At 45.4% G+C, this 24,578-nt stretch overlaps 1 protein-coding gene across 1 annotated transcript in view; it reads right to left on the bottom strand.

Annotated features, from left to right (window-relative positions):
- Positions 1-24,578, bottom strand: part of LOC141259483 (CD109 antigen-like) — a 275,952-nt gene that overhangs the window by 27,330 nt on the left and 224,044 nt on the right. The window contains exon 27 of the mRNA XM_073675568.1: positions 12,784-12,955. Within this exon, the coding sequence (XP_073531669.1) occupies positions 12,784-12,955 (172 nt within the window). The remainder of the gene's footprint in view (positions 1-12,783; positions 12,956-24,578) is intronic.

The following is a 24,578-nucleotide window of genomic DNA, read 5'->3' as shown; positions in this document are numbered from 1 at the left end:
GATTTACCAGGGGGGAATGTAGCACCCTGAGGACTCGGTTGCTACAGGGGTATTACACCTCAAGCCAGAGGTGTGGTATTCCACTCCCGGGTAAGGATGAAGTGTGGAACTGAGCTCAGATAGCTGCATACACTACATACATCCCATTTCCGGGGGACAGACCGACGGTACTCCCACCAGTATATGTGCAGGTACGACAGTGTCTGTCCCTGGCTGGAGTGGGAGGGGGGTGGAACATCCCAGTAGTGTAGGGGCAGATAGGGGGAGCAGTCTGGGTAAGGCTAGGAGCTCATTGGGTGCTGGTCACCTGAGCTCACACATAGAGGGAGTATATAAGGTGGGCACCATCTTAGATCAGGGTCAGTCTTCTGTAGAGGGTCAGTCAGTCCTGAGAGAGGTCCAGGAGCGCCTGCAGAGAGAAGAGAGAGAGGAGAAGAGAAGGACCCAGAGGGGAAGAAGAAGGAACCCCAAGAACCCAGTATACAACCAGAAGGGTGAAGGGTTGGCATGCAAGGGAACCGGATCCCAAATTAGTGGAGGAGAGAAACTACCCTCAACTAAGAACCGGAGGCTGCGACATTACATGTGGAGCAGCCCCTCACCAAGTCCACTAAGAAGGCACACCGAGCATAGGGTCAGGGAAGCCAAAGAAGGTTCACCCAACAGGAGACCCGAGGGAGCCGGACATAAGTGGACCCCTGGTGGGAACGGCCAGTAGAGAGGACAGTCAGAAAGGGAGCTCAGGACCATGCTCCAGAATTGCTTGGGGGTTGGCCGAGTCCAGGACCTGGTGGACGCAGCACGGCTCGGGCGGTCACTCAAGGCCAGAGTGACCAACAGAACAGCAGTAAGTAAAAACCCTGAACTGCACAGCCCGACTCTGAGTCTTCTTACCATCCACACTGCACCACCACTACCACCATCCTCTACACCTGACCCCCTGAGGCTATACCCCTCCCGTTGGGGGTTATACTACCACAGCTGCACATATACCACCAGCCTCAGCGGACCCTGCTGCAGCGGCGGCCTTTTGACCGCAAATCAACGGGTGGCGTAGTCGACACTAAGAACAACTAATAACATCTGCAAAGACTGCCACACACTGAGTTTGACACCCTGGGCACGGACCGGGTCGCCGCCACTCGGAGACTACAACCCCCATCTGATCCGGCTCCGGGTAATCCCCAAACAGCACTGGCCCAGGGGGCGCGTCAGTAACCATCATGCTTCCTTCCTCTGTCCTCTCCCCCCAACCTCGCACAACAGAAATGTGATCAAGGTCTCCCTCATCTGATGAGTCTTCCATCAGTTCGTCCTTCACTTCTTCCTGGGCTCCTGCACCTTCCTCACTAGTTTGGCTGCTACCATGCGCCCTGGTAAAACCATCTCCCCCACCCTCACATGCCTGCCGCCTTGGTGCTGCCGACCTTCTGGACCTTGCAGATGTTAGCCCTTCCGCATACAACTCCTCCTCCTCTACTTCCTCCACCTCCTCTTGTGCCACCACCTGACTCCGAATTCTGTTTAACATGTGCTCCAGCATGTAAATCACCGGAATAGTCATGCTGATAATGGCATCGTCAGCACTAAACATCTTCGTCGCCATTTCAAAACTGTGCAGAAGGGTGCATAGGTCCCTGATCTGAGACCACTCCTCCAGCGTGATTTGCCCCACCTCTGAATCTCGTTGGCCCAGGCTATACGTCAGAACGTATTGCACCAGGGCTTGTCGGTGCTGCCACAGTCGCTGCAACATGTGCAGAGTTGAATTCCACCGGGTAGGCACATCGCATTTTAGCCGGTGAAGTGGCAGGCCCAACGACTTCTGTAGAGATGTAAGTCGCTGAGCTGCGGGATGCGAACGGCGGAAGTGAGCACACAGCGACCGTGCCCTCTGCAGAAGGCCATCTAGTCTGGGATAGTGGGCTAAAAATTGCTGGACAACCAGGTTCAACACGTGAGCCATACAAGGCACGTGTGTGACATTGCCCCGGCGAAGGGCCACACCCAGGTTTGCAGCATTGTCGCACACGGCCTTCCCTGGTTTCAGGTCCAGTGGAGACAACCATTCATGAAATTGGTTCTCCAGAGCTGACCACAACTCCTCAGCTGTGTGACTCACATTTCCCAGACATTTCAATGTAAAAACCGCCTGATGACGTTGAGCCCTACTGCCAGCATAGTAAGGAGGTGTGCAGGGTCCCTTCTGCGCAGTTAGAAAGCTTGTGGCATGACCAGACAGGCTTTGGGTGCAGGTGGAAGACCGAGAGGAGGTTGAGGAGGCAGAAGCAGTGGAGGAACTTTGACATAAAGAGGATTGACGCACAACTCGTGGGGACGGCAAGACTTGGACAGCAGCCCCTTGTCCTGCTGTCACCATAGTTACCCAGTGCCCAGTCAGCGACATGTAACGCCCCCGTCCATGCCTACTCGTCCAAGTGTCTGTGGTGAAATGCACCCTGTCACACACAGAGTTTCTCAAAGAAGCGGTGATGTTGTGTGCGACATGCTGGTGGAGCGCAGGCACACCTTTCTTTGAGAAGTAGTGCCGACTGGGCATCTGGTACTGGGGCACTGCGACGGACATAAGGTCTCGAAAATCCTCTGTGTCCACCAGGCGGAAAGGCAGCATTTCTGTAGCCAAGAGCTTGCAGATGGTGAAATTCAACCTCTTAGCTTTCTCATGGCTAGGAGAAAATGGTCTTTTACTTGTCCACATCTGAGGGACCGAGGGCTGGCTATTGTGCTTAGACGGGGTTGATAAGGGTGTCCCCGGCAAACTGCCGGTCTGTGAGGAAGATGCAGGCGGACATGATAGGTTGCCTTCATCCAAAGGTGGTGCTATCGATGTCGGACAGCGCTCAACACCAGCTGGTGTTACCACCTACAAAGAAAATGATGACCTGCCAATCACGCTGGCTGTTGCGGGTAAAGAGGTGGCAGGTCTGCGCCCCAAAACAGGTGTGTCTGCTGTCCCCCCAGTCACAGAGGATGAAGAGGCCGCGGATGCACAAGATATGGCAGACGGTGGTTGGCCCGGCCGGCTAGGCCGCATTGTAGCACACTGAGCTTCCCACTGCAACTTATGCTTCATGTCCATGTGCCGGTTCATGCATGAAGTACTCAAACTATGTATTTTTTGGCCTCTACTTAGCTTTTGCTGACAAATGTTACAGATAACACGAGTTGGGTCATCTTTATCGATCTGAAAAAATGCCCAGGCTATGCAAGGCTTAGCACCCATGCGACCTGAAGAGCCACCACGACTTGTGGTGAGAGGCAGAGTTGTGTTTGAGGATGCAGTTGTTGACGTGCTTCCAGTGCTACGTCTCTGTCCAGGAAGGCGCAACCTGACCTCGTCGTCACTAGCATCTTCCTCCACCTCCTCTGCTGACCTCATCTCTTGGCTGACTGTGGGTTGACAGTAAGTGGGATCTCCGACCTCATCATCATCACCCTGTGCGTTATCACACCCGTCGTCCTCAGAGCCAACCTGTTCCTGCCCTGACAAAAAACTAAAGTTGTCGCTCCAATCAGGTATCATCGTCTTCCTCATTGTCTCCACCAACAGGAGTTACAGTTTGGGAATGAGGGTCTACATTATGGTCAGAACCTTCTGCGTCTGGTCCTGGATCCGACTCATAAAGATTCTGGGCATCAGTGCAGATCATTTCCTCGTCTGGATTCACAGAAGCGCTGGAGTCGACCTCTGATTCCCAGGCTATAGTATGAGTAAACAGCTCTGCAGACTCAACCATCTGTTCTACCTCATACTCAGACGGGCAGCTGGAGATTTGGGAGCTGTGAGGAAGCAAGTGCGATTTGGGTGACACCTTTGAGGACTGGAGTATTTGTGATGTTGAAGTTGATGTGGAGGAGAGCCCACTTAAAGGAGCACTTGATATCCGTTGAAGCACCTGCTGTTTTTGTGCCTCATCTGGAATTTGTAGCGATTGGCGTGGCCGTAAGAAAGGGATCTTATCACATTGTCCGCTAAAAGAAGTAGACATTTTAGTTTGGCTGGAAGATGGTCTTTCTTCTGCAGATGTTACTGTTGCTTTAACACCTACCCCACGGACACAACCTTTTTTCCCCTTCCCAACACGCCTATTCCCCTTTCCACCAGCAGCAGGCCTTTTTCCACTCATTTTGGTGGTTAACTAATTCACAACTCTGGATTTGTTTGCACAAAAAAACAATGGATGGTAACCGAGCAGAGCTGAGTGGCCAAACTGTGGTATTAGGCCAAAACTATTGGCTGGGTTAGATGCAGAAAAAAATTATTTTGAATTTGCAACCTGATGGAGGTCAGTATAGATGGACTAATAGAGAAAGTCCGACACACTACTAGAAGGCCAAATATTTTTTCAGAGGTAGAGGCAGAAAAAAATATATTCAGTTTGCAACCTGATGGAGGTCAGTATAGATGGACTAATACAACAAGTCCCGCACACAGCTAGAAGCCCAAATATTTTTTCAGAGGTACTGTAGATGCAGATAAAAATTATTTTTAATTTGCAACCTGATGGAGGTCAGTATAGATGGACTAATAGAGAAAGTCCGACACACTACTAGAAGGCCAAATATTTTTTCAGAGGTAGATGCAGAAAAAAATATATTCAGTTTGCAACCTGATGGAGGTCAGTATAGATGGACTAATACAACAAGTCCCACACACAGCTAGAAGCCCAAATATTTTTTCAGAGGTACTGTAGATGCAGATAAAAATTAGTTTTAATTTGCAACCTGATGGAGGTCAGTATAGATGGACTAATAGAGAAAGTCCGACACACTACTAGAAGGCCAAATATTTTTTCAGAGCTAGATGCAGAAAAAAATTATATTCAGTTTGCAACCTGATGGAGGTCAGTATAGATGGATTAATAGAACAAGACCCACACACAGCTAGAAGCCCAATATTTTTTCAGAGGTAGATGCAGAAAAAACTATATTCAGTTTGCAACCTGATGGAGGTCAGTATAGATGGACTAATAGAACAAGTCCCACACACTGCTAGAAGCCCAAATATTTTTTCAGAGGTACTGTAGATGCAGATAAAAATTAGTTTTAATTTGCAACCTGATGGAGGTCAGTATAGATGGACTAATAGAGAAAGTCCGACACACTACTAGAAGCCCAATATTTTTTCAGAGGTAGATGCAGAAAAAAATATATTCAGTTTGCAACCTGATGGAGGTCAGTATAGATGGACTAATACAACAAGTCCCACACACTGCTAGAAGCCCAAATATTTTTTCAGAGGTACTGTAGATGCAGATAAAAATTAGTTTTAATTTGCAACCTGATGGAGGTCAGTATAGATGGACTAATAGAATGATGCTATGCCCAAAAGATTTTACTTCACTAGGTGCAGTAAAAAAATTGGTATTCTATACACAGGTGGTATATCTTGCAACACAGATAGGCTACTCCACTGACTAACACACTCTGCAATAGGCCAAAAAGGATTAGCTTTGCTAGATTCAGCCAAATGCTGTGAAAAAAACTTGCACAGCACTGGCACAGACCTGCCTGGCAAAAACTGATAGGAACTCATGTAACCTAGTCCTGAAAAGGACTGCAATTACAATTAGTCTTTACTCCCACAACCGATCTATTTAAGAGCACAGACCTCCCTGATAAAAGTCGTAGGAAATGCTGTAACCTAGTCCTTAAAAGGACTGCAATCACAACTATTCCCTACTCCCAAGCTATCTGTATATTTGTGCGAAAATTGGCTTGAAATTAACAAGGTATAGCGCACACAGCAACAGCGGTGCCGTCTAACACGCAGCTGCAGCAGTGAGAAAATGGTGGCGACGGGGAAAATGGCTTGGTTTTATAGGGCAAGGACATGTGACATACACTGCCAATGACACATGCCCTTGCTTGTGTGAAAAAAAGCACTTCGCTCCGTGTGTGCGCTGCTGATAGGCTGACAGATTGCACCTCCCCACTGTAAATGCGGGAAAGAGAAAAAAAAATGGAGATCTTCATTGTTCCTGCAGAGATCCATCCCCTGCCCCTCCCCCCACCCCGCTGTACACTCAAACTGCGTATTAACATTAATTTTCATCATTACTGAGAAAAAATCCAGTTATGATTTTGGTGCACGAACAGTTATCGAACATAACCTCGAACAGCCGAATTTTTCTCAAATTGTTCGTGTTCGCCGAACGGCTCGAACACCGCCCAAAACAGCTCGAATTTGAGATTGGCGAACAGTTCGAGTAGAACAACGCTCATCTCTACCCTTCACCCTACAATGCCCTGGATCATGCCGGAAACACCACCAGTAAAGGTACTGAAGTGAACTGTTGTGAGTGTGCCTATTCTTCTTCTTCTGACCCGGCTGGGTCCCCTCTGGCCTGGATCCCTTCTCTAAGGGACTAAGCTGCCTGACCACTGGCCTCAGAGGACTGTAGCAGCGCTGGTGATCCTCACCAGACACCACGAGTGGTGTCACGAACTTTCCCTTTCCCATACACCTTTTCCCCCAATTCCTTGCTTTTTAAGAGTGACCCCAGGGTACGGGCCCGGGAACCGACCACCGCGACATCCCCATAAACCAAAACAGCAAGGCCTGGGCGCCGAGTCCCCATCTCTTGGGCGCGTCACATCCCCGTCCTCTCATCCTCTCTCTCTTCAATTACTGTATTAATGAACACAATCTTTTTAGCAATTAACGGGTTTTGAGAACATTAAAGAGTCTAAGAAATACAGGCAATGAGAAAGTAAGGATTGGAAGATGGAACTTTCTTTAACAAAATATATTTGCACATGTTCTACTTTAATGCAAAAATAATGACATGTACTGTACTGTGAATATACATATACTGTACTGTAGATTTTTAAAGCACCACTTCAGTGTTTTTTTATTATTATTTAACTATCCATTATCAATCAGTAATGTACTGTGCGCATTATAATACTTAACAGTCATTGTCTTCTGCCGTTCACAGCGCTGCTCTGGTCAACTTCTCCATCATGTCACCACAGTTTTGACTAGCCAAATCACTACAACATAATCTGTATAACCCGAAGCCACTTTCTCCATGTAAGAATATGAGACTTAGGCCACGTGCACAAGTTGACTATTTGGTCTGTATATTACATCAGTATTTGTAAGTAGTGTTGAGCATTCCGATACTGAAATATCGGGTATCGGCCGATTTTCACTGTATCGGAATTCCGATACTTAATTCCGATACTTTTATAATATCGAATACCGGAATCGGAAGTTCCCATAATGCCTGCGCTCTGCAGTGTCTGTGAAGGATGACAAGCTGGGTGGCAGCGCTCAGCTGAGATCCAGCCTGTCATCAGAATGCCATCCCAGCGTGGGAGAATTCTCCTGATTGTTTAAAAGCCGGCGGGCGGTAAAAAGCCGCCGGCTTTTAAACAATCACACAGCCCCATACTGCTTCCCCGCAGCCTCCCACCCCGATCCTCCGCTCCCCTCACCACCTCCAATCCCAATCGTAAATTAGGACCGGGCGGGGAGCGCAGCACCAAGGAGTGAAGGACCCAGGCGGGGAAGCCGGCAGTGAAAAGACTTCACCGCCGGCTTTCCCGTTCTGTGCTGCGCTTTCCCGCCGGTTATTTCAAATGAACAGCTGAGGTATCAGGTGATGCCGATCAGCTGTTCATTTGAAGTCTCCGCGGTGCCCTCAGAGGGTTCATGTGAGTTCATGCTTGACTGCATTGCATGAACTCACATGAACTTTCCCACGGCCGCACAGGTCAGCCTCACCTCCCGGACCCGTCATGATTAGTGTGTGTGTGCGCGGGGTGTGTGTGCGCGGGGTGTGTGTGTGCGGGGTGTGTGTGTGCGGGGTGTGTGTGTGCGGGGTGTGTGTGCGGGGTGTCTGTGCGATGTGTCTGTGCGTGCAGGCAGACATAGGCCGATGTGACACTACTACTCCCATCGGCCTATGTCTGTCCCCCGTCCACTCGTGCCAGCAGGATCAGCTTGATGGGAGCAGTAGTTCCCATCAGCCTGATCCTGCTATTTAAATTGCCCTACTGTGTCCCCAATAAATGTTAGATACATGTCATTGGTGGCCAGTGGTTACCTAAAAGAAATTAGTTCATACATTACCTGTCCCCGCCGATCGCCACCTAAAATAAAGTAAAAAATAAAAAACTACACCTATACTCACCTAGACACCTAATTCCCCGAAGCCATCGATCTCCTGTAATAAAATATAAAATAATAAACCACAACCTTATCCTTACCCCTCCGTAGTAGTCCACGAGTGTCCCACGAAGATCTCCAGTTTAGAGCAGCCACATAGAATGTGACCGCTCTGAACCGCTGCCGCCGCTAGAATGACGGGGCCGTAAGGGTTCACCGGAGTTCAGGCAGCGCTGCTCCGGTTAGCTCCTTTACGGCACTGCTGTATCGTGAGAAATTCCCACGGTACAGCAGTGCCGTAAAGGAGGTCTCCGGAGCTGCGCTGCCTGAATGCACTCCGGTGACCTCAGTCAGTGGCTCCTGCTGCCGGGAGCGGACGTGTTCCCGGCAGCGTGAGCTTACAGCAGCCATGCACAGCTGTCACCATCTCCAGATGTGACAGCTGTGCATGGGAGATCAGCGCAGGAACGTGGACAGGTAACTATTTTTTTTTAGTAAACTAAGAATTAAATAAAATGGTGTGTTTTATTTCAAATAAATTATTTTTTTCTGGGTGTAGTGTGTTTTTTCTTTTTAACACTTTGTAGGTTAGTAATGGGGGTGTCATATAGACGGCCATCATTACTAACCTGGGCTTCATGGCAGCTGGCGCTGACATGAACCCCACCACTATTACCCCCTGCCACCGCACCAGGGCAGCGTGGAAGAGCGAGGCTAAGTGCCAGAATTGGCGCATCCTATGGATGCGCCATTTCTGGGGCGGCTGACGGCTGGTGTTTCTAGCCTGGGAGGGGGCCAATATTCATGGCACCCTTCCTGAGCTATTAATATCAGCCCCCAGCTGTCTGCCTAGCCTTTGCTAGCTATTAAAATAGGGGGGACCCCACGTCATTTTTTTTGGGGGGGTCCCCCATTTTAATAGCTAGTAAAGGCTAGGTATTCAGCTGGGGGCTGATATTAGTAGCCTGGGAAGCTCCGTGGGTTTTACCCCCTTCCCAGGCTTCAAACATCTGCCCCAGCCGTCTGCTTAACCTCCGCTAGAGACTAAAATTATGGGGGATCCCACGCCATTTTTTTTTAAAATAAATCCTTTATTTTAACAGTAAATGACATTTGAGGAGTTAATAAAGATGCAGTCCCTAAATTATTATTTATTTTTTAATTAATTTTTCCCAAAACTTTTGACGTGGGCTTCGCCATATTTTTGTATGCCAGCCAGGTACAGCATCCAGCTTCTATGAACGCGCCATTTTCCGGGGCGGCCGCGGACTGCAATTTTCAGCGGGGGGGGGGGGGGGCAGAAAGCTTGGGCCTCCCTGCGCTGCAGATTCCAGCCCCCAGCTGCCTAGTTGTACCTGGCTGGACACAAAAATAGGGAGAAGCTCCACGTTTTTTTTTTTTAATTATTTCATGAAATTCATGGAATAATTAAGAAAAAAAGGGCTTCCCTATATTGTTGTGTCTGGCCAGGTACAAATAGGCAGCTGGTGGTTGGGGGCAGCCCGTTCCTGCCTGCTGTACCTGGCTGGACACAAATATAGTGTGAAGCCCCACGTCAATTTTTTTTTAATTATTTCAGGAAATTCATGAAATAATTAAAAAAAAATTATGTGGGGCTTCGCCCTATATTTGTGTCCCAGTCAGGTACAGCAGGCAGGAACGGGCTGCCCCCAACCACCAGCTGCCTATTTGTACCTGGCCGGTCACAACAATATAGGGAAGCCCTTTTTTTCTTAATTATTCCATGAATTTCATGAAATAATTAAAAAAAAAAATGTGTGGCGCTTCGCCCTATTTTTGTGTCCAGCCAGGTACAACTAGGCAGCTGGGGGCTGGAATCTGCAGCGCAGGGAGGCCCAAGCTTTCTGGGCCCCAACCGCTGCAAATTGCAGTCCGCAGCCGCCCCAGAAAATGGCGCGTTCATAGAAGCGCCATCTTCTGGCGCTGTACCCAACTCATCCAGGGCCCTGGTGCGGTGGCTCACTGGGTAATAAAGGGGTTAAGGCCAGCTTGGCATTATCAGCTGGCCCTAAGCCCGAAATTCATGGGGTCACGCCAATATTAGACATGGCCGCCATGAATTTCTATTAAAGTATTTAAAAAAACACAAACACCCAGAAAAAAGTCCTTTAATTGAAATAAACACACAATTCTTTATTGTTCTAAATTAAACCATACTTACCATCACGCCCATTCCAGCTGAAGCCAACGATCTCCTGCAATAAAAGTAAAATAATAAAGCAACCTCATCCTTACCTTTCCATGGTTCCCACGACAGCTTCAGCTCTGCTACATCGAGATGACAGGCTGGACCGCAGGAGAACGCTGCCATCCAGCCTGTCATCCCGCAGACACTGAGAAGCGCAGGCATGCTTGTGCTCCTCAGTGTCTCGCTGTGACGGCATCCAGATGAGCCGAGGTCATGTCCAATGAACTCAGCTCACCTCATGCACGTCACTGACAGCGTGGGAAAATTCTCCTGCACTCAGCACTTCAGCGTGAGAATTTTCCCACGCTGTCAGTGACGTGCATGAGGTGAGCTGAGTTCATTGGACATGAACTCGGCTCATCTGGATGACGTCACAGAGAGACACTGAGGAGCGCAAGCATGCCTGCGCTTCTCAGTGTCTGCGGGATGACAGGCTGGATGGCAGCATTCTGCTGCGGTCCAGCCTGTCATCTCGATGTAGCAGAGCTGAAGCTGTCGTGGGAACCATGGAAAGGTAAGGATGAGGTTGCTTTATTATTTTTCTTTTATTGCAGGAGATCGTTGGCTTCAGCTGGAATGGGCGTGATGGTAAGTATGGTTTAATTTAGAACAATAAAGAATTGTGTCTTTATTTCAATTAAAGGACTTTATTCTGGGTGTTTGTGTTTTTTTTTTTAACTTTGACTATGGGGTTAGTAATGGGGGTGTCTTATAGACGCCTCTCCATTACTAACCTGGGCTTGATGTCAGCTGGCATTATAAGCTGACATCAACCCCAACCCTATTACCCCACTGCCACCGCTACAGGGCAGTGGGAAGAGCGAGGCTAAGTGCCAGAATTGGCGCATCCTATGGATGCGCCATTTCTGGGGCGGCTGACGGCTGGTGTTTCTAGCCTGGGAGGGGGCCAATATTCATGGCACCCTTCCTGGGCTATTAAAATCAGCCCCCAGCTGTCTGCCTAGCCTTTGCTAGCTATTAAATTAGGGGCGACCCCACGTTATTTTTTGGGGGGGGTTCCCCCATTTTAATAGCTAGTAAAGGCTAGGTATTCAGCTGGGGGCTGATATTAGTAGCCTGGGAAGCTCTGTGGGTATTACCCCCTTCCCAGGCTTCAAACATTTGCCCCAGCTGTCTGCTTAACCTCCGCTAGAGCCTAAAATTAAGGGGAACCCCACGCCAATTTTTTTTTAAATAAATCCTTTATTTTAACACTAAATGACAAGTACAGTAATCAACACTGTCACTGTACTTCATATATATGTGACTGACATGTTTCTATCTATCTAATCTATGTATGATTCTCTATTCTTTCTATTCTAAATTGTCGGGTACAGATGCTGAATTGCCGGCCGGCTTTTTTAAAGAGACGGTGCACGAAAACACTAATATTTTTTTAAATAAATCCTTTACACTAAATGACAAGTACAGTAAGCAACACTGTCACTGTACTTCATATATATGTGACTGACATGTTTCTATCTATCTAATCTATGTATGATTCTCTATTCTTTCTATTCTAAATTGTCGGGTACAGATGCTGAATTGCCGGCCGGCTTTTTTAAAGAGACGGTGCACGAAAACACTAATATTTTTTTAAATAAATCCTTTACACTAAATGACAAGTACAGTAAGCAACACTGTCACTGTACTTCATATATATGTGACTGACATGTTTCTATCTATCTAATCTATGTGTGAAGCTCTATTCTTTCTGTTGTAAATTGTCGGGTACCGGTGTATGCGCTGATGAATTGCCGGCTTTTCATGTCATTCTACATTATTCTTAGTTGTTTTACTTCATGTAGAATTAACCTACAAGGAAAGAAAGGGTTTATTTTCATTCCGATATTTGTGTCCCATTGACTTGCATTGGTTTCCGGTATCGGAATCGGCGATATCCGATACTTTTTGGGTATCGGCCCGATCCAATCCGATACGATATTTCCTGATATCGGAAGGTATCGCTCAACACTATTTGTAAGTCAAAACCTGAAGTGGGTGAAAATACAGAAGTTGTGACATGTTTTTATTATGCTTTTCCTTTTCCACTCCTGATTTTGGTTTACAAATACTGATGTCAACGTGGTCTTAGAACAAAGCTCTCAGACTTATATTAAGAAAGGAAGTAACAATTCAAGGTGAGATCCCGCAAGAGAGAGCTAAGGTCGCATGATGCAGGAGGTGGATCAGAACAGTGCTGGAAACAGCAGATGACTACAACCAGTAAGTATTTTAATGTCTGCACTACTGATAGTTAACAAATGCTGAAATTAAAAAAAAAAAACACCTAATTGGGACATTAAACAAAATATTATTGGAGGTGGTCATCATCACAAGTAAATTGGCCTCAGATCAGCAACCCCACAATTTGCCGATTTTGACACTAAAGTTAAGACAATAATTGCATTATCAGTTTGCATTTAATTATCTATACCTGTAGTACTTGCTCTTGAATTTAGCTCATTCAGAGCAGCTTCTGCTTTGTTGCTCTTGGCGAGTGTTAGAGCATAGACCACAACGGACAGTGTGTAATTATTAGTTATGCCGTCATCAAATGTGCGTTCAAGGTACAGAATAGATCTGTCAATGATGGTCTTATAGCGATTCTGAAAATCAAACATACTTTCATCAGAATTTCTATTAGTCATAAAGCTACTTTTACCTTACCTAACAGAGCAAGAGTTTGACAATATAATTCCCCTATTCGCTCTGTTATTGTCAATTGTGATTTGTCAAAAGAGAAGAGAGGCTGATGTGAAACATTTATTTATTCATTTATTTTTCTCACTTATTTATTTTTATCACTACATTATCAGCACTGTCCCCATTGGGGCTCACAATCTAAATTCCCTGTCAGTATGTCTTTGGCGTGTGGGAGGAAACCCACGCAAACACGGGGAGAACGTACAAACTACTTGCAGATGTTGTCCTGGGTGGGATTTAAACCCACTGAGCCACCGTGCTGCCCACTAAGTTGATGGTGTTAGGTAGAGCAGCTACCCATTTCTCCACTTATGTAAAAACAGCCATTTGCTTGGTCAGAATTTATCTGGTAGCTGCTGTAAAAGCAATTTTCTAATACATAGCAAAAGGCTCACCAAAGCATAGTTTTTCACTTTACTATGTGTGTGCACTTTAGTTGCCTTTTGACATGTCACTGAGACATGTTGGGAGAAAGCAGGAACCCATTCGGCTTTATTTTAAACATCAACATAATCTAGTTTCATATACCAAGGCAAAAATACATTTTGGCCCCGATTCACACTGGTCTCGATAAGGAGGCATGCTGGAGTCAGACACTACTGATTCATTAAGAGGCATACACATCTTAATGATTCAGGGGCATCGGACAAGTGGCGCATCACCACAAATCCTACTCAAGTTTCTGCTGGAGTAAGACTTGTGGAGTAGCAAATGCCATCTCTCATCATGAATCACTACAACCCTGTCCCATCCAAGCTCAGCCCACTCTGCCAGAGCTGGGTGAAAATGGCATGAGAACACCAAAAGTAATCAAATTGTGCCAAAATTTTGCGACTTTTCAAATCTTTTTATATAAAAGCATTGATAAATTGGGCACCAAATTTCTGTTTATGGTTGTTTAGCATAAAGTGTTCAACATTTTCCTTCTATGAAACGTTTTCTTTTCTACTTTTTTGTAGTCTTTCAAGTGATAATTATCCCTTCGATGCATTTTTATATTTCTACTCTTTCACAAGTTAGGCTGCTACACGCACGCCGCTAGGTTCAGATAGGGCGTGACGGGTTTCATGAATTCTATGGAATCCTGGGGGAACCATTACTCAGGGCAACCATAGGCTGCAGCTTCTCTCAGGCACACAAGAGTCTTTTTCAACAGTTTAACAGTGAAATTTAATCTGAAGCACGGCCAGTGCAATTCAGGGATATAACAGCAACAATCTTTATTACAGTACAGTCTGAGCTTCTTAAGTAACTGGCTCCAGTAACAATACAGTAGTTTCTTCACAAGGCACAGTATTACAGTCACTTCAGTAGCATAATTCAGCATAGATTAGATCTCTTAGCAGCACACTTCTATGCGTACACAACCACAGGCTTTTCCTTGACAAGGACACAATAGTACACATCATTCTTTATCCTGCATGGAGATGGAGGGGGGGGGGGTTTGATGAGGGAGATGATCCCTGTGACACAATTCCTCTCAGTCCTTATCTTCCTGCCCGATAATACTCTGCACTGTTAGTTAAGGGAGTTTATCTGACCTGTGTTTAGTTTCTCTGCTGATCTGAATCCTGTTCAGTTGCCTTCTGTCAGATACAGATAACACACTACCTTTCTCTTCGGCTTCAGCCAGACTACAATAACAAGTTCCCCACAATCCCCCTGGGGCTCTGCTAAAACACTCCCTGTGACTTTGTTAACCCCTCTAGCTTCTGGATGCTTCTGAAGCACAACACTTCCTGTCTCTGGTCTTTTAAGGAAAATCAAAGCATGAAGAAAAGTCTTTCCACAAGGCAAATTCTTCCATACTACCTCTCGGTGGTGAATACCACTCCAGTGGGCTTACCTGGTCCATAGGCAGAGATACCTGTTTCCAGTCGACAGTCCTTGGCACTTGACTCGGTTCACCAAGTGTCTTATACGTCAGCATCACGGGCCTCCTCACTTCTCGAGTCGACATCCCCCTGGTGGATTGTTCCTCAGATACCACGGGTTCTTCGGTCACAGGAGTTTATTCCGCCGCACTCATTCCCATGCTTCCTCAGATGCTCCTGGAACTGCCTCTGTAAGTTCCTGTACTTCTCCGGAATCTCCTGGATCCACACGGTCTGGTAATTCCACTTCTCCTGAGTGTCGATCAGTCTCTCTAGTGACTGGTGTTCGATCATCATATCTGAATTGGACTTCATCTGTCCAATGTAAAATGGTTCATCAATACCAATATGTATTCGTAACCACTAGTGATGAGCGAGTATGTTCAGTTAACCCTTTCGGCAAGTATGCTCGGGCCGAGCACCGAGTAGTTACAGCTGCTCGGTGTTATGTTTGAATCACTCCCGTGTGCATGATTTGCGACTGTTTGACAACTTTAATACATGTGAGAAATGTGTAAGAAATAGACATTCCTTACATGTACTAAAGCTGTCAAACAGTCGCAAATCATGCCCACGGGAGTGATTCAAACATAACACCGAGCAGCTGTAACTACTCGGTGCTCGGCCCGAGCATACTTGCGAAAGGGTTAACAGAAAATACTCGCTCATCACTACTAACCACTCTTGCACGTCTCGAGATTTAGAAAGTCTATTGGGACCATCTCAAATGGATACGTAGTTTGGATGTTGCCCATAGGTGTCTGGGCTGATGCATTTATCTTTCAGACACCCACACTCCCTGGTCACGTACCTCTCAATATCTCTTTGCATGTACGGCCAGAAGACACGTTCACGGATCAAGTTGGTTGTCCTTTCCTCTCCCAGGTGTCCCATGTTTTCATGGAGTTCTTTGAAGACCAACCTACGGAATACTCTGGGTAGTACCAACTGCTGGTTTTGTCCTTCTTTATGATACAGGATACCGTCTTCACTGAAGTAGAGCTTCATCCATTCTTTAACCAAAACAGATACTGCTGATGACTCATTTTCTCTCTCCCGTTTACTTGGAAACCGATTTTGGTCCACATAAAGTAGTATTCTACCAATTATCTGATCTTCCTGTTGTGCTCTACGGATTTTTCCTTTTGGTAGTTTTTGAATGGACAGGGGTGATCTTTCTCTCGCTTTTATGGTGGTTTCCACAGTCAACAGACACCACAATGGTGTGTCTTCCTCTTGATAAGCTTGCACTGCTTGGGTAGTGCTCTCAATTGCTTCCAGACTGACTTCCTCCAAGCATTCTTGCATGAACTCCTCAGGCTCTAGTGGCATTCTCGACAATCTGTCAGCATCCGCATTGCATTTTCCCTGCCTGTACTTGATGCTTAAATTGAAGTCAGCTAGTTCAGCGACCTATCTCTGACCCATTGTATTCAGTTTGGCTGTAGTGAGGACATAGGTCAAAGGATTGGTGTTAGTGTATACCTCAAACTTTTTGCTGTAGTAGAGATAATCTCTAAATCGTTCACAGATAGCCCATTTCTGTGGCAGGAACTTCAATTTTCCCGAATGTAGATGGTTATTCTTCTCGGCGTCTGTCAACGTTCTAGAACCGTAACGGATGACTCTCAATTTTCCATCTTGATGCTGATACAGGGCAGCTCCCAGTCCAACTTGAGAAGCATCACAATGAAGAACAAATGGTAAATTTAAATCAGTATATCCCAAGATGGGTGGTTTTACCTGGTAGTCTACTAGTTCTTCCAATACCTCCTGGTCATCTGCTGTCCAGAGAATGGGCTGTTGGGACGAAACAGTATTGTTTCTTTTAAGCCCGGTCCTACCCGCGTTCTTCTTTTTCTCCTTGGGTGTTGTTGACTCTGTTGTCCCCCCCCAAGAGGAGGTATAGCGGCAATCCTGGAGAAGTTCCGAACGTAAGTACGATAGTAGGAGAGGAATCCTAAGATCTGCCTCAACTCCCTGACAGTAGAGGGCCGCTTGTCTTTTAAGGCCAGTACTGGAGCGATTTCTGCTGGGTCCATGGTATATCCTTCTCCGGACACAATTTTACCTAGAAATCGGACTTGCCTTTTGAACAGTTCACACTTCTTTGGGGTCAACTTAACTCTGTGTTGTTGATACCGCTGTAATACGGTCCTCACATGTTCAACATGCTCCTGGAAGGTTTTGCTGTGTACCACATTGTCATCCAAGTACGGCTGGCAGATATTGTCCCTTAATCCTTCTAAACAGGTCTCCATGCTCCTCTGAAATTCTGCTGGAGCTGAACGGAGCCCAAACGGTATGCGGATCCTCTCATATAACCCCCACGGTGTGATGAATGCTGGACTCTTCAACAAATACTTGATGGTATGCTTTACCCTGATCAAGGACAGAGAACCAGGTACTTCCTGATAGGCTATCCAGCATATCTTGAATCTTTGGTATCGGGAGCCGATCAGGTACTGACTTTAGGTTTAGTTCCCGGTAATCACAGCAGAGTCTCAATGTACCGTACTTTTTTCTAACACAAATAATAAGAGAGGAAAAAGACAACTTCGACTTTTGGACCCAACCTCTGTTGATTAGATCTTGTAAATACTCTTTCACTTCAGGGTGTAATGGTTTCGGCACAGACACACTGGCTGGATATACCGTTTTAACTATTTCAGTGTGACCTAACACAGTCTTTGGATCACATCTAATTTTGTGTTTTGTAGTATTCATCACCGGAACTGTCACTCGAGAAAACCCACCAGTAGGAATCGTAAGTACAGTCTCACCTTGAACTAAGTCTTCCGAAAGTTCTGAGGAGTCTTTTGGCACGAACAGTCTTTTCTGGACTTTTCTTCCCGGTTCTACCCGGACTCCACACCTCATCCCCATCATTTGGTTTGCAGGGATGATGGTTGGGCGCCAGCCTACCTTGACTTCTTTTAGGACCATTGTATTCTGGCTTTCTTTACTCTATAAATCCCATTTTCTGCCACGGCATTTGATATGGCAAGTGATGTGGCAATTACATCCACCACCAGCATCCCTGACTTGTGTTTTGTGATGACCTCACTGATTACATTATAACCCAGGAAAGGATCCTCTGCCACGTTCTGATCACTGGTCACGAGAAAAGGTGCCAAAAGCTCAATGGTGTTGCTGTTCTACGTGGCCCTCAGTTGGAAAGTCACTTCCACCCAGCCTATGAAAGGGATTTTTGTCTAGTTGACAGCTTTGTCGTGGAGTTCCCGTGGTTCTAACAGTTCTTTTAGCGACCGAAGGCAGGTATGTGGCAGGTAGCTCCTTCTCCATTCTTCATTTAAAAGGCTTGCTTGGGCTTCTTTGTCCCACAGTGCTTTTACCAGGAGTCCATCTAGCTGGCACTGTAAAAAGCAACTTTCACCGATTAGGCTGATGAGGCTATCTTTACTGACCGAGGAATCCTCCTCCCAGGAGTACGTAGTTTGACCTCTGCACTGGGCATTAAGTAACTGATGCCCCTATCTCTCTAGCAGCTGTTGTAGATGGGAACACACTTGGGGATAGTACTGATGCAGCCATTCTACCTTATGCGCCGTTCTGGGGTTTGGTGAGATTTGGAATTGCTTCTGGGGCCTCCTCTGTGTCATGGTTACCAGTCGCCCCGCACTGGCAACCTCCTGTATTTTAATCCAAACGACCATGACCATTGGCATTCCTTGGCATAATGTCCTTCCTCACCACATCTTAGACAGTGGACACACATCGTACACTGATGTGATGAACGGCATGCTTCACAAGCCGGGTATCTTCTGTTTTGGAACCCACTCCTGGGTCTGGGGGATATGGGTGCTGGCCTAGAACGAATCAACTTTTTCACCTCAATCAACCCGGCTCGCAGTTCTCCTATTACTTCTTCCCAGTCAGGTGATCCTCTCTTTTGTTGGTGATTTAAGGTTCCCTCTCAGAGGTGGCACTGGAGAGTCTCCATGATGATCTTCGGACTGGCCATCAGGGGTCTCCCAACTTCAGCTGACTCATTTTGGTGATTTTAGGAGCAGAGCCTTTCTTTAACTTATTGTTCGCTCTCTGACTCCAAACTAGCTGCCTCGTTAATTTTAAAAATTAAGACTTCGTCCAGAATGCCAGGATCTTCTAGGTACTCTTTCAGCTGCAACTTGATGTCTTTGCTGATTAACCCCGTTCCCAATGATCTCAAGAACTTCTTCTGGACTAGTCCAGCATCAACCTTCTCCTCTGCTTCTACATCTCTAGATGCAAATAACAGTCTATCCTTCAGTTCAATTGCTCTGAACAAGAAACGTTGGGGTGATTCATTACTTTTCTGTGAGAGGTTAATTAGTCGGTGGAACAATTCTGAAGTACTCTTCTTTATAGTGCCCTTTTAAAATCATCTTCAGCTGTTGCAAGGTCAACTGACTCTTCATTTCCAGCATACTATGGAGGTTCAGTCCTGGGCTGATCACTTTCACCACCCCCTCAACGATCTCATCTGGCTGGTAGCCTTTCTGTAAGCCTGCATCGATCTGGTGCAACAAATTCATATAAGACAGTTTCTCTCTCTGTTCACACTCTCCCTTATGTTGATTTGTGGTGTGAGAGAGGATTGTCTTCCAGATTTATCTAACCCGAGCAGGTTAAAGGTTTTGTCTGAGTCTGTCACCAGTTCAGAGGTTTTGGTCGATTCCTGCACGGCTGTTGTTAGGGCTTTGAATTGTTCTTTCAATTCCTGTAGTTCTGTCTGCAGACGGAGATTCTCGCTTTTGGTAATTGGTGCCGCCCCTCCATCCTCCATCTTCATCCTGGTTAGAAATTGTGTTAGCTCCTGAAGGAACGTCCCCATGACGTCTTCAGCTTCTTTCTCCTCCAGCTCATCCATTTTTACATTAATGGCAACTAACAGTTGCCTGCGGTTATGTGCTTTAGAAATCTGTTCTTCTGACATCTTTATATGTTCTGCTACTGTACTCAATTCTTCACAGGTTAACTGAAGAAGCAGCTCACTAATTCTGTCCATTTGTATTTCCACATCCATTGCTGCTAGTGAGTTTTCTTTAGGGCTGGTCCCCTTTAACTGATGTAGAAGAGTTGAATTGAAGTGTTTTTCCAGACACTTTTCCACTTCTCCCTCTATATGCTAATTCCCACTCAGGATTCCCTGTACGGGCCACCAATGTTACACGCATGCCGCTAGGTTCAGATAGGGCGAGACGGGTTTCATGAATTCTTTGGAATCCTGGGGGAACCATTACTCAGGGCAACCATAAGCTTCAGCTTCTCTCAGGCACAAGATAGATTCAATTGCTGACCAGACACATCTGAAAAGAGTCTTTTTCAACAGTTTAACAGTGAAATTTAATCTGAAGCACAGCCAGTGCAATTCAGGGATATTACAGCAACAATCTTCATTACAGTACAGTCTGAGCAACTGGCTCCAGAAACAATACAGTTGATTCTTCACAAGGCGCAGTATTACAGTCTCTTCAGTAGCATAATTCAGCACAGATTAGATCTCTTAGCAGCACACTTCTATGCATACACAACCACAGACTTTTCCTTCACAAGGACACAATAGTACACATCATTCTTTATCCTGCATGGAGATGGAGGGGGGGGGGGTTGATGAGGGAGATGATCTCTGTGACACAATTCCTTCCAGTCCTTATCTTCCTGCCTGATAATACTCTGCACTGTTAGTTCAGGGAGTTTATCTGACCTGTGTTTAGTTTCTCTCCTGATCTCACTCCTGTTCAGTTGCCTTCTGTCAGATATAGATAACACACTACCTTTCTCTTCGGCTTCAGCCAGACTACAATAACAAGTTCCCCACAACCCCCCTGGGGCTCTGCTAAAACACTCAGTCTCCTGTGACTGTGTTAACCTCTCTTGTTGCTGGATGCTTCTGAAGCACAACACTACTTCTGCATGTTACACTGTTGATTGCTTTCCAAGTTAGTAGCCATCACTGGTTTGCCAGTCACTTTAGTGTAAAATTGCTGTTGAGGGTTTGGACTAATTTGGAGTTGGGATGTAATTGGTCTGATTCCTGTGGCATGAAAGTAAATGATCTAATTAACCTCTTAGTGACCAAGACAATTTTGACGTTAATGACTAGGTCAAATTTTTTAAATCTAACTACAGTATAGACCAAAGGTTTGGACACATTTAAAGATTTTTCTGTATTTTCATGACTTTGAAAATTGTACATTCACACTGAAAGCATCAAAACTATGAATTAACACATGTGGAACTATATACTTAACAAAAAAATGTGAAACAACTGAAAATATGTCTTATATTCTAGGTTCTTCAAAGTAGCCACCTTTTGCTTTGATGACTGCTTTGCATTCTCTTGATGAGCTTCAAGAGGTAGTTACCGGAAATGGTTTTCACTTCACAGGTGTGCCCTGTCAGGTTTAATAAGTGGGATTTCTTGCCTTATGAATGGGGTTGGGACCATCAGTTGTGTTGTGCAGAAGTCTGGTGGATACACAGCTAATAGTCTTACTGAATAGACTGTTAGAATTTGTATTATGGCAAGAAAAAAGCAGCTAAGTAAAGAAAAACGAGTGGCCATCATTACTTTAAGAGATGAAGGTCAGTCAGTCCGAAAAATTGGGCAAACTTTGAATGTGTCCCCAAGTGCAAAAACCATCAAGCGCTACAAAGAAACTGGCTCACATGAGGACTGCCCCAGGAAAGGAAGACCAAGAGTCACCTCTGCTTCTGAGGATAAGTTTATCCGAGTCACCAGCCTCAGAAATCGCAGGTTAACAGCAGCTCAGATTAGAGACCAGGTCAGTGCCACACAGAGTTCTAGCAGCAGACACATCTCTACAACAACTGTTAAGAGGAGACTTTGTGCAGCAGGCCTTCATGGTAAAATAGTTGCAAGGAAACCACTGCTAAGGACAGGCAACAAGCAGAAGAGACTTGTTTGGGCGAAAGAACACAAGGAATGGACATTAGACCAGTGGAAATCTGTGCTTTGGTCTGATGAGTCCAAATTTGAGATCTTTTTTTCCAATCACCGTGTATTTGTGCGACGCAGAAAAAGTGAACGGATGGACTCTACATGTCTGGTTCCCACCGTGAAGCATGGAGGAGGAGGTGTGATGGTGTGGGGGTGCTTTGCTGGTGACACTGTTGGGGATTTATTCAAAATTGAAGGCATACTGAACCAGCATGGCTACCACATCATCTTGCAGCGGCATGCTCTTCCATCCGGTTTGCGTTTAGTTGGACCATCATTTATTTTTCAACAGGACAATGACCCCAAACACACCTCCAGGCTGTGTAAGGGCGATTTGTCCAAGTAGGAGAGTGATGGGGTGCTACGCCAGATGACCTGGCCTCCACAGTCACCAGACCTGAACCCAATCGAGATGGTATGGGGTGAGCTGGACCGCAGAGTGAAGGCAAAAGGGCCAACAAGTGCTAAGCATCTCTGGGAACTCCTTCAAGATTGTTGGAAGACCATTTCCGGTGACTACCTCTTCAAGCTCATCAAGAGAATGCCAAGAGTGTGCAAAGCAGTCATCAAAGCAAAAGGTGGCTACTTTGAAGAACCTAGAATATAAGATATATTTTCAGTTGTTTCACACTTTTTTGTTAAGTATATAATTCCACATGTGTTAATTCATAGTTTTGATGCCTTCAGTGTGAATGTACAATTTTCAAAGTCATGAAAATACAGAAAAATCTTTAAATGAGAAGGTGTGTCCAAACTTTTGGTCTGTACTGTATGTCAACTTATGTGGTAATAACTTTGGAACACTTCAATGGATCACAGTGATTCTGAGACTGTTCTTTGTGACATGATGGTGGTAAAATTTGTTCGATATGATTTGCTTTTATTTGTGAAATATCGGAAATTTGGAGAAAATTTTCAACATTTCGCAATTTTATAACTTTTAATTCTTATGCTCTTAAACCAGAGAGTTATGTTACACAAAATAGTTAATAAATATATTTTCCCACATGTCTACTTTACATCAGCATAATTATTGTAATATAATTGTTTGGGGGTTAGAAAAGTTAAAAGTTGATCAGCAATTTCTCATTTTTAAACAAAATTTGCAAAACCATTTTTTTAGGGACCACATCACATTTGAAGTGACTTTGAGGGGCCTATATGACAGAAAATACCCAAAAGTGACACCATTCTAAAAACTGCACCCCTGAAGGTGCTCAAAACCACATTCAAGAAATGTATTAATCCTTCAGGTGCTTTACAGGAAATAAAGCAATCTGGAAGAAAATTTTACTTTAGCTCCATTTTTTTTTCACAGGGGTAACAGGAGAGAATAGACCACAAAATTTGTTTTGCAATTTGTGCTGAGTATGCCGATATCCCATATCCCAAAGCAACTGTTTGGGCGCATGGCAAGGTTTGAAGGAGAAGAAGCACCATTTGACTTTTTGAATGCAAAAATGTCTGGAATCAAGAGCGGACGCCATGTCACATTTAGAGAACTCCTGATGTGCCAAAACAGTGGACCCCCCCCCACTAGTGACTCCATTTTGGAAACTCTACCCCTCTGGGAATTTAGCTAGATGAGTGGTGAGCACCTTGAACTCCCAGGTGCTTCACAAAAGTTTATAATGTAGAGCCGTGAAAATAAAAAAAATAAAAAAACATTTTCTCCACAAAAATGTTCTTTTAGCCCAAAATATTTTTTATTTTCACAAGAGGAACAGGAGAAAATTGACCACACAATTTGTTGTGCAATTTCTCCTGAGTACGTAGATACCCCATATGTGAGGGAAAACTACTGTTTGGGAGCATGGCATGGCTCGGAAGGGAAGGAAACACGGTTTGACTTTTTGAACGCAAAAATGGCTGGAATCAAGAGTGGACGACATGTCGCTGTCACGCACCGCCTCAGCCTCCCTCCCCCGACAGAGGCACCAACTCTTACCGCCACAGCCCCTGGACGGAGTGTCCTGCTCCTCCTTCCTTCCCTTTCTCTGCCAGTGCCTGGGGTACACGCACGGCGCACAGATCCCCAAGCACTGTGCTTAGGGTGCATGCACCCAGCCTCTTAAAGGGGCCGCACGCCATTCTAAAGTGTCCCCGGCCAATGGCCGGAGGACACTGACTATTTAAGACACCTCCTCCAACATGGAGGTGCCTGTGCAACATTGTAAGTTTGTTTCCTAACTCTCTTGTTAGTTTTCAGATCCCAGTGCTTGTATTTCCATATGCATGCCTGTCTATCAACAGTGCCAGCCTTCCTGTCTATCAACCGTGCCAGTCTGCCTGTTCATAAGCGGTGCTAGCCTGCTTGTCTATCAGCCATGCCAGCCTGCCTGCCAATAGGTTGCTTTTGTCGCCATATTCTGAGAGCTGTAACATTTTTATTTCTCAGCAAACAGAGCTGTGTGAAGGCTTATTTTTTCCAGGACGAGTTGCAAATTTTTTAGGCACCATTTTGGGATGCATAATATTTTTTGATCGCTTTTTATTCAGATTTTTCAGACATAGAATGAACAAAAAATAGTAATTCAATTATTGTTTTTATTCTATTTTTTTGCATCATTCACCATGCGGTAAAAGCGATGAGACTGATTTGGTCGCTGTCAGTACGATTACAGGGATACAAGATTTATATAATTTTTTTATGGTTTGCTATTTTTACACAGTAAAAACAATATT

Source organism: Phyllobates terribilis, unplaced genomic scaffold (genome assembly GCF_046119375.1).
Source record: "Phyllobates terribilis strain yellow unplaced genomic scaffold, ASM4611937v1 Scaffold_3__8_contigs__length_932513732, whole genome shotgun sequence".
NCBI lineage: Eukaryota > Metazoa > Chordata > Amphibia > Anura > Dendrobatidae > Phyllobates > Phyllobates terribilis.
Note: the sequence above shows the minus strand (reverse complement) of the source record. Positions and strands in the feature narration are given on the sequence as shown.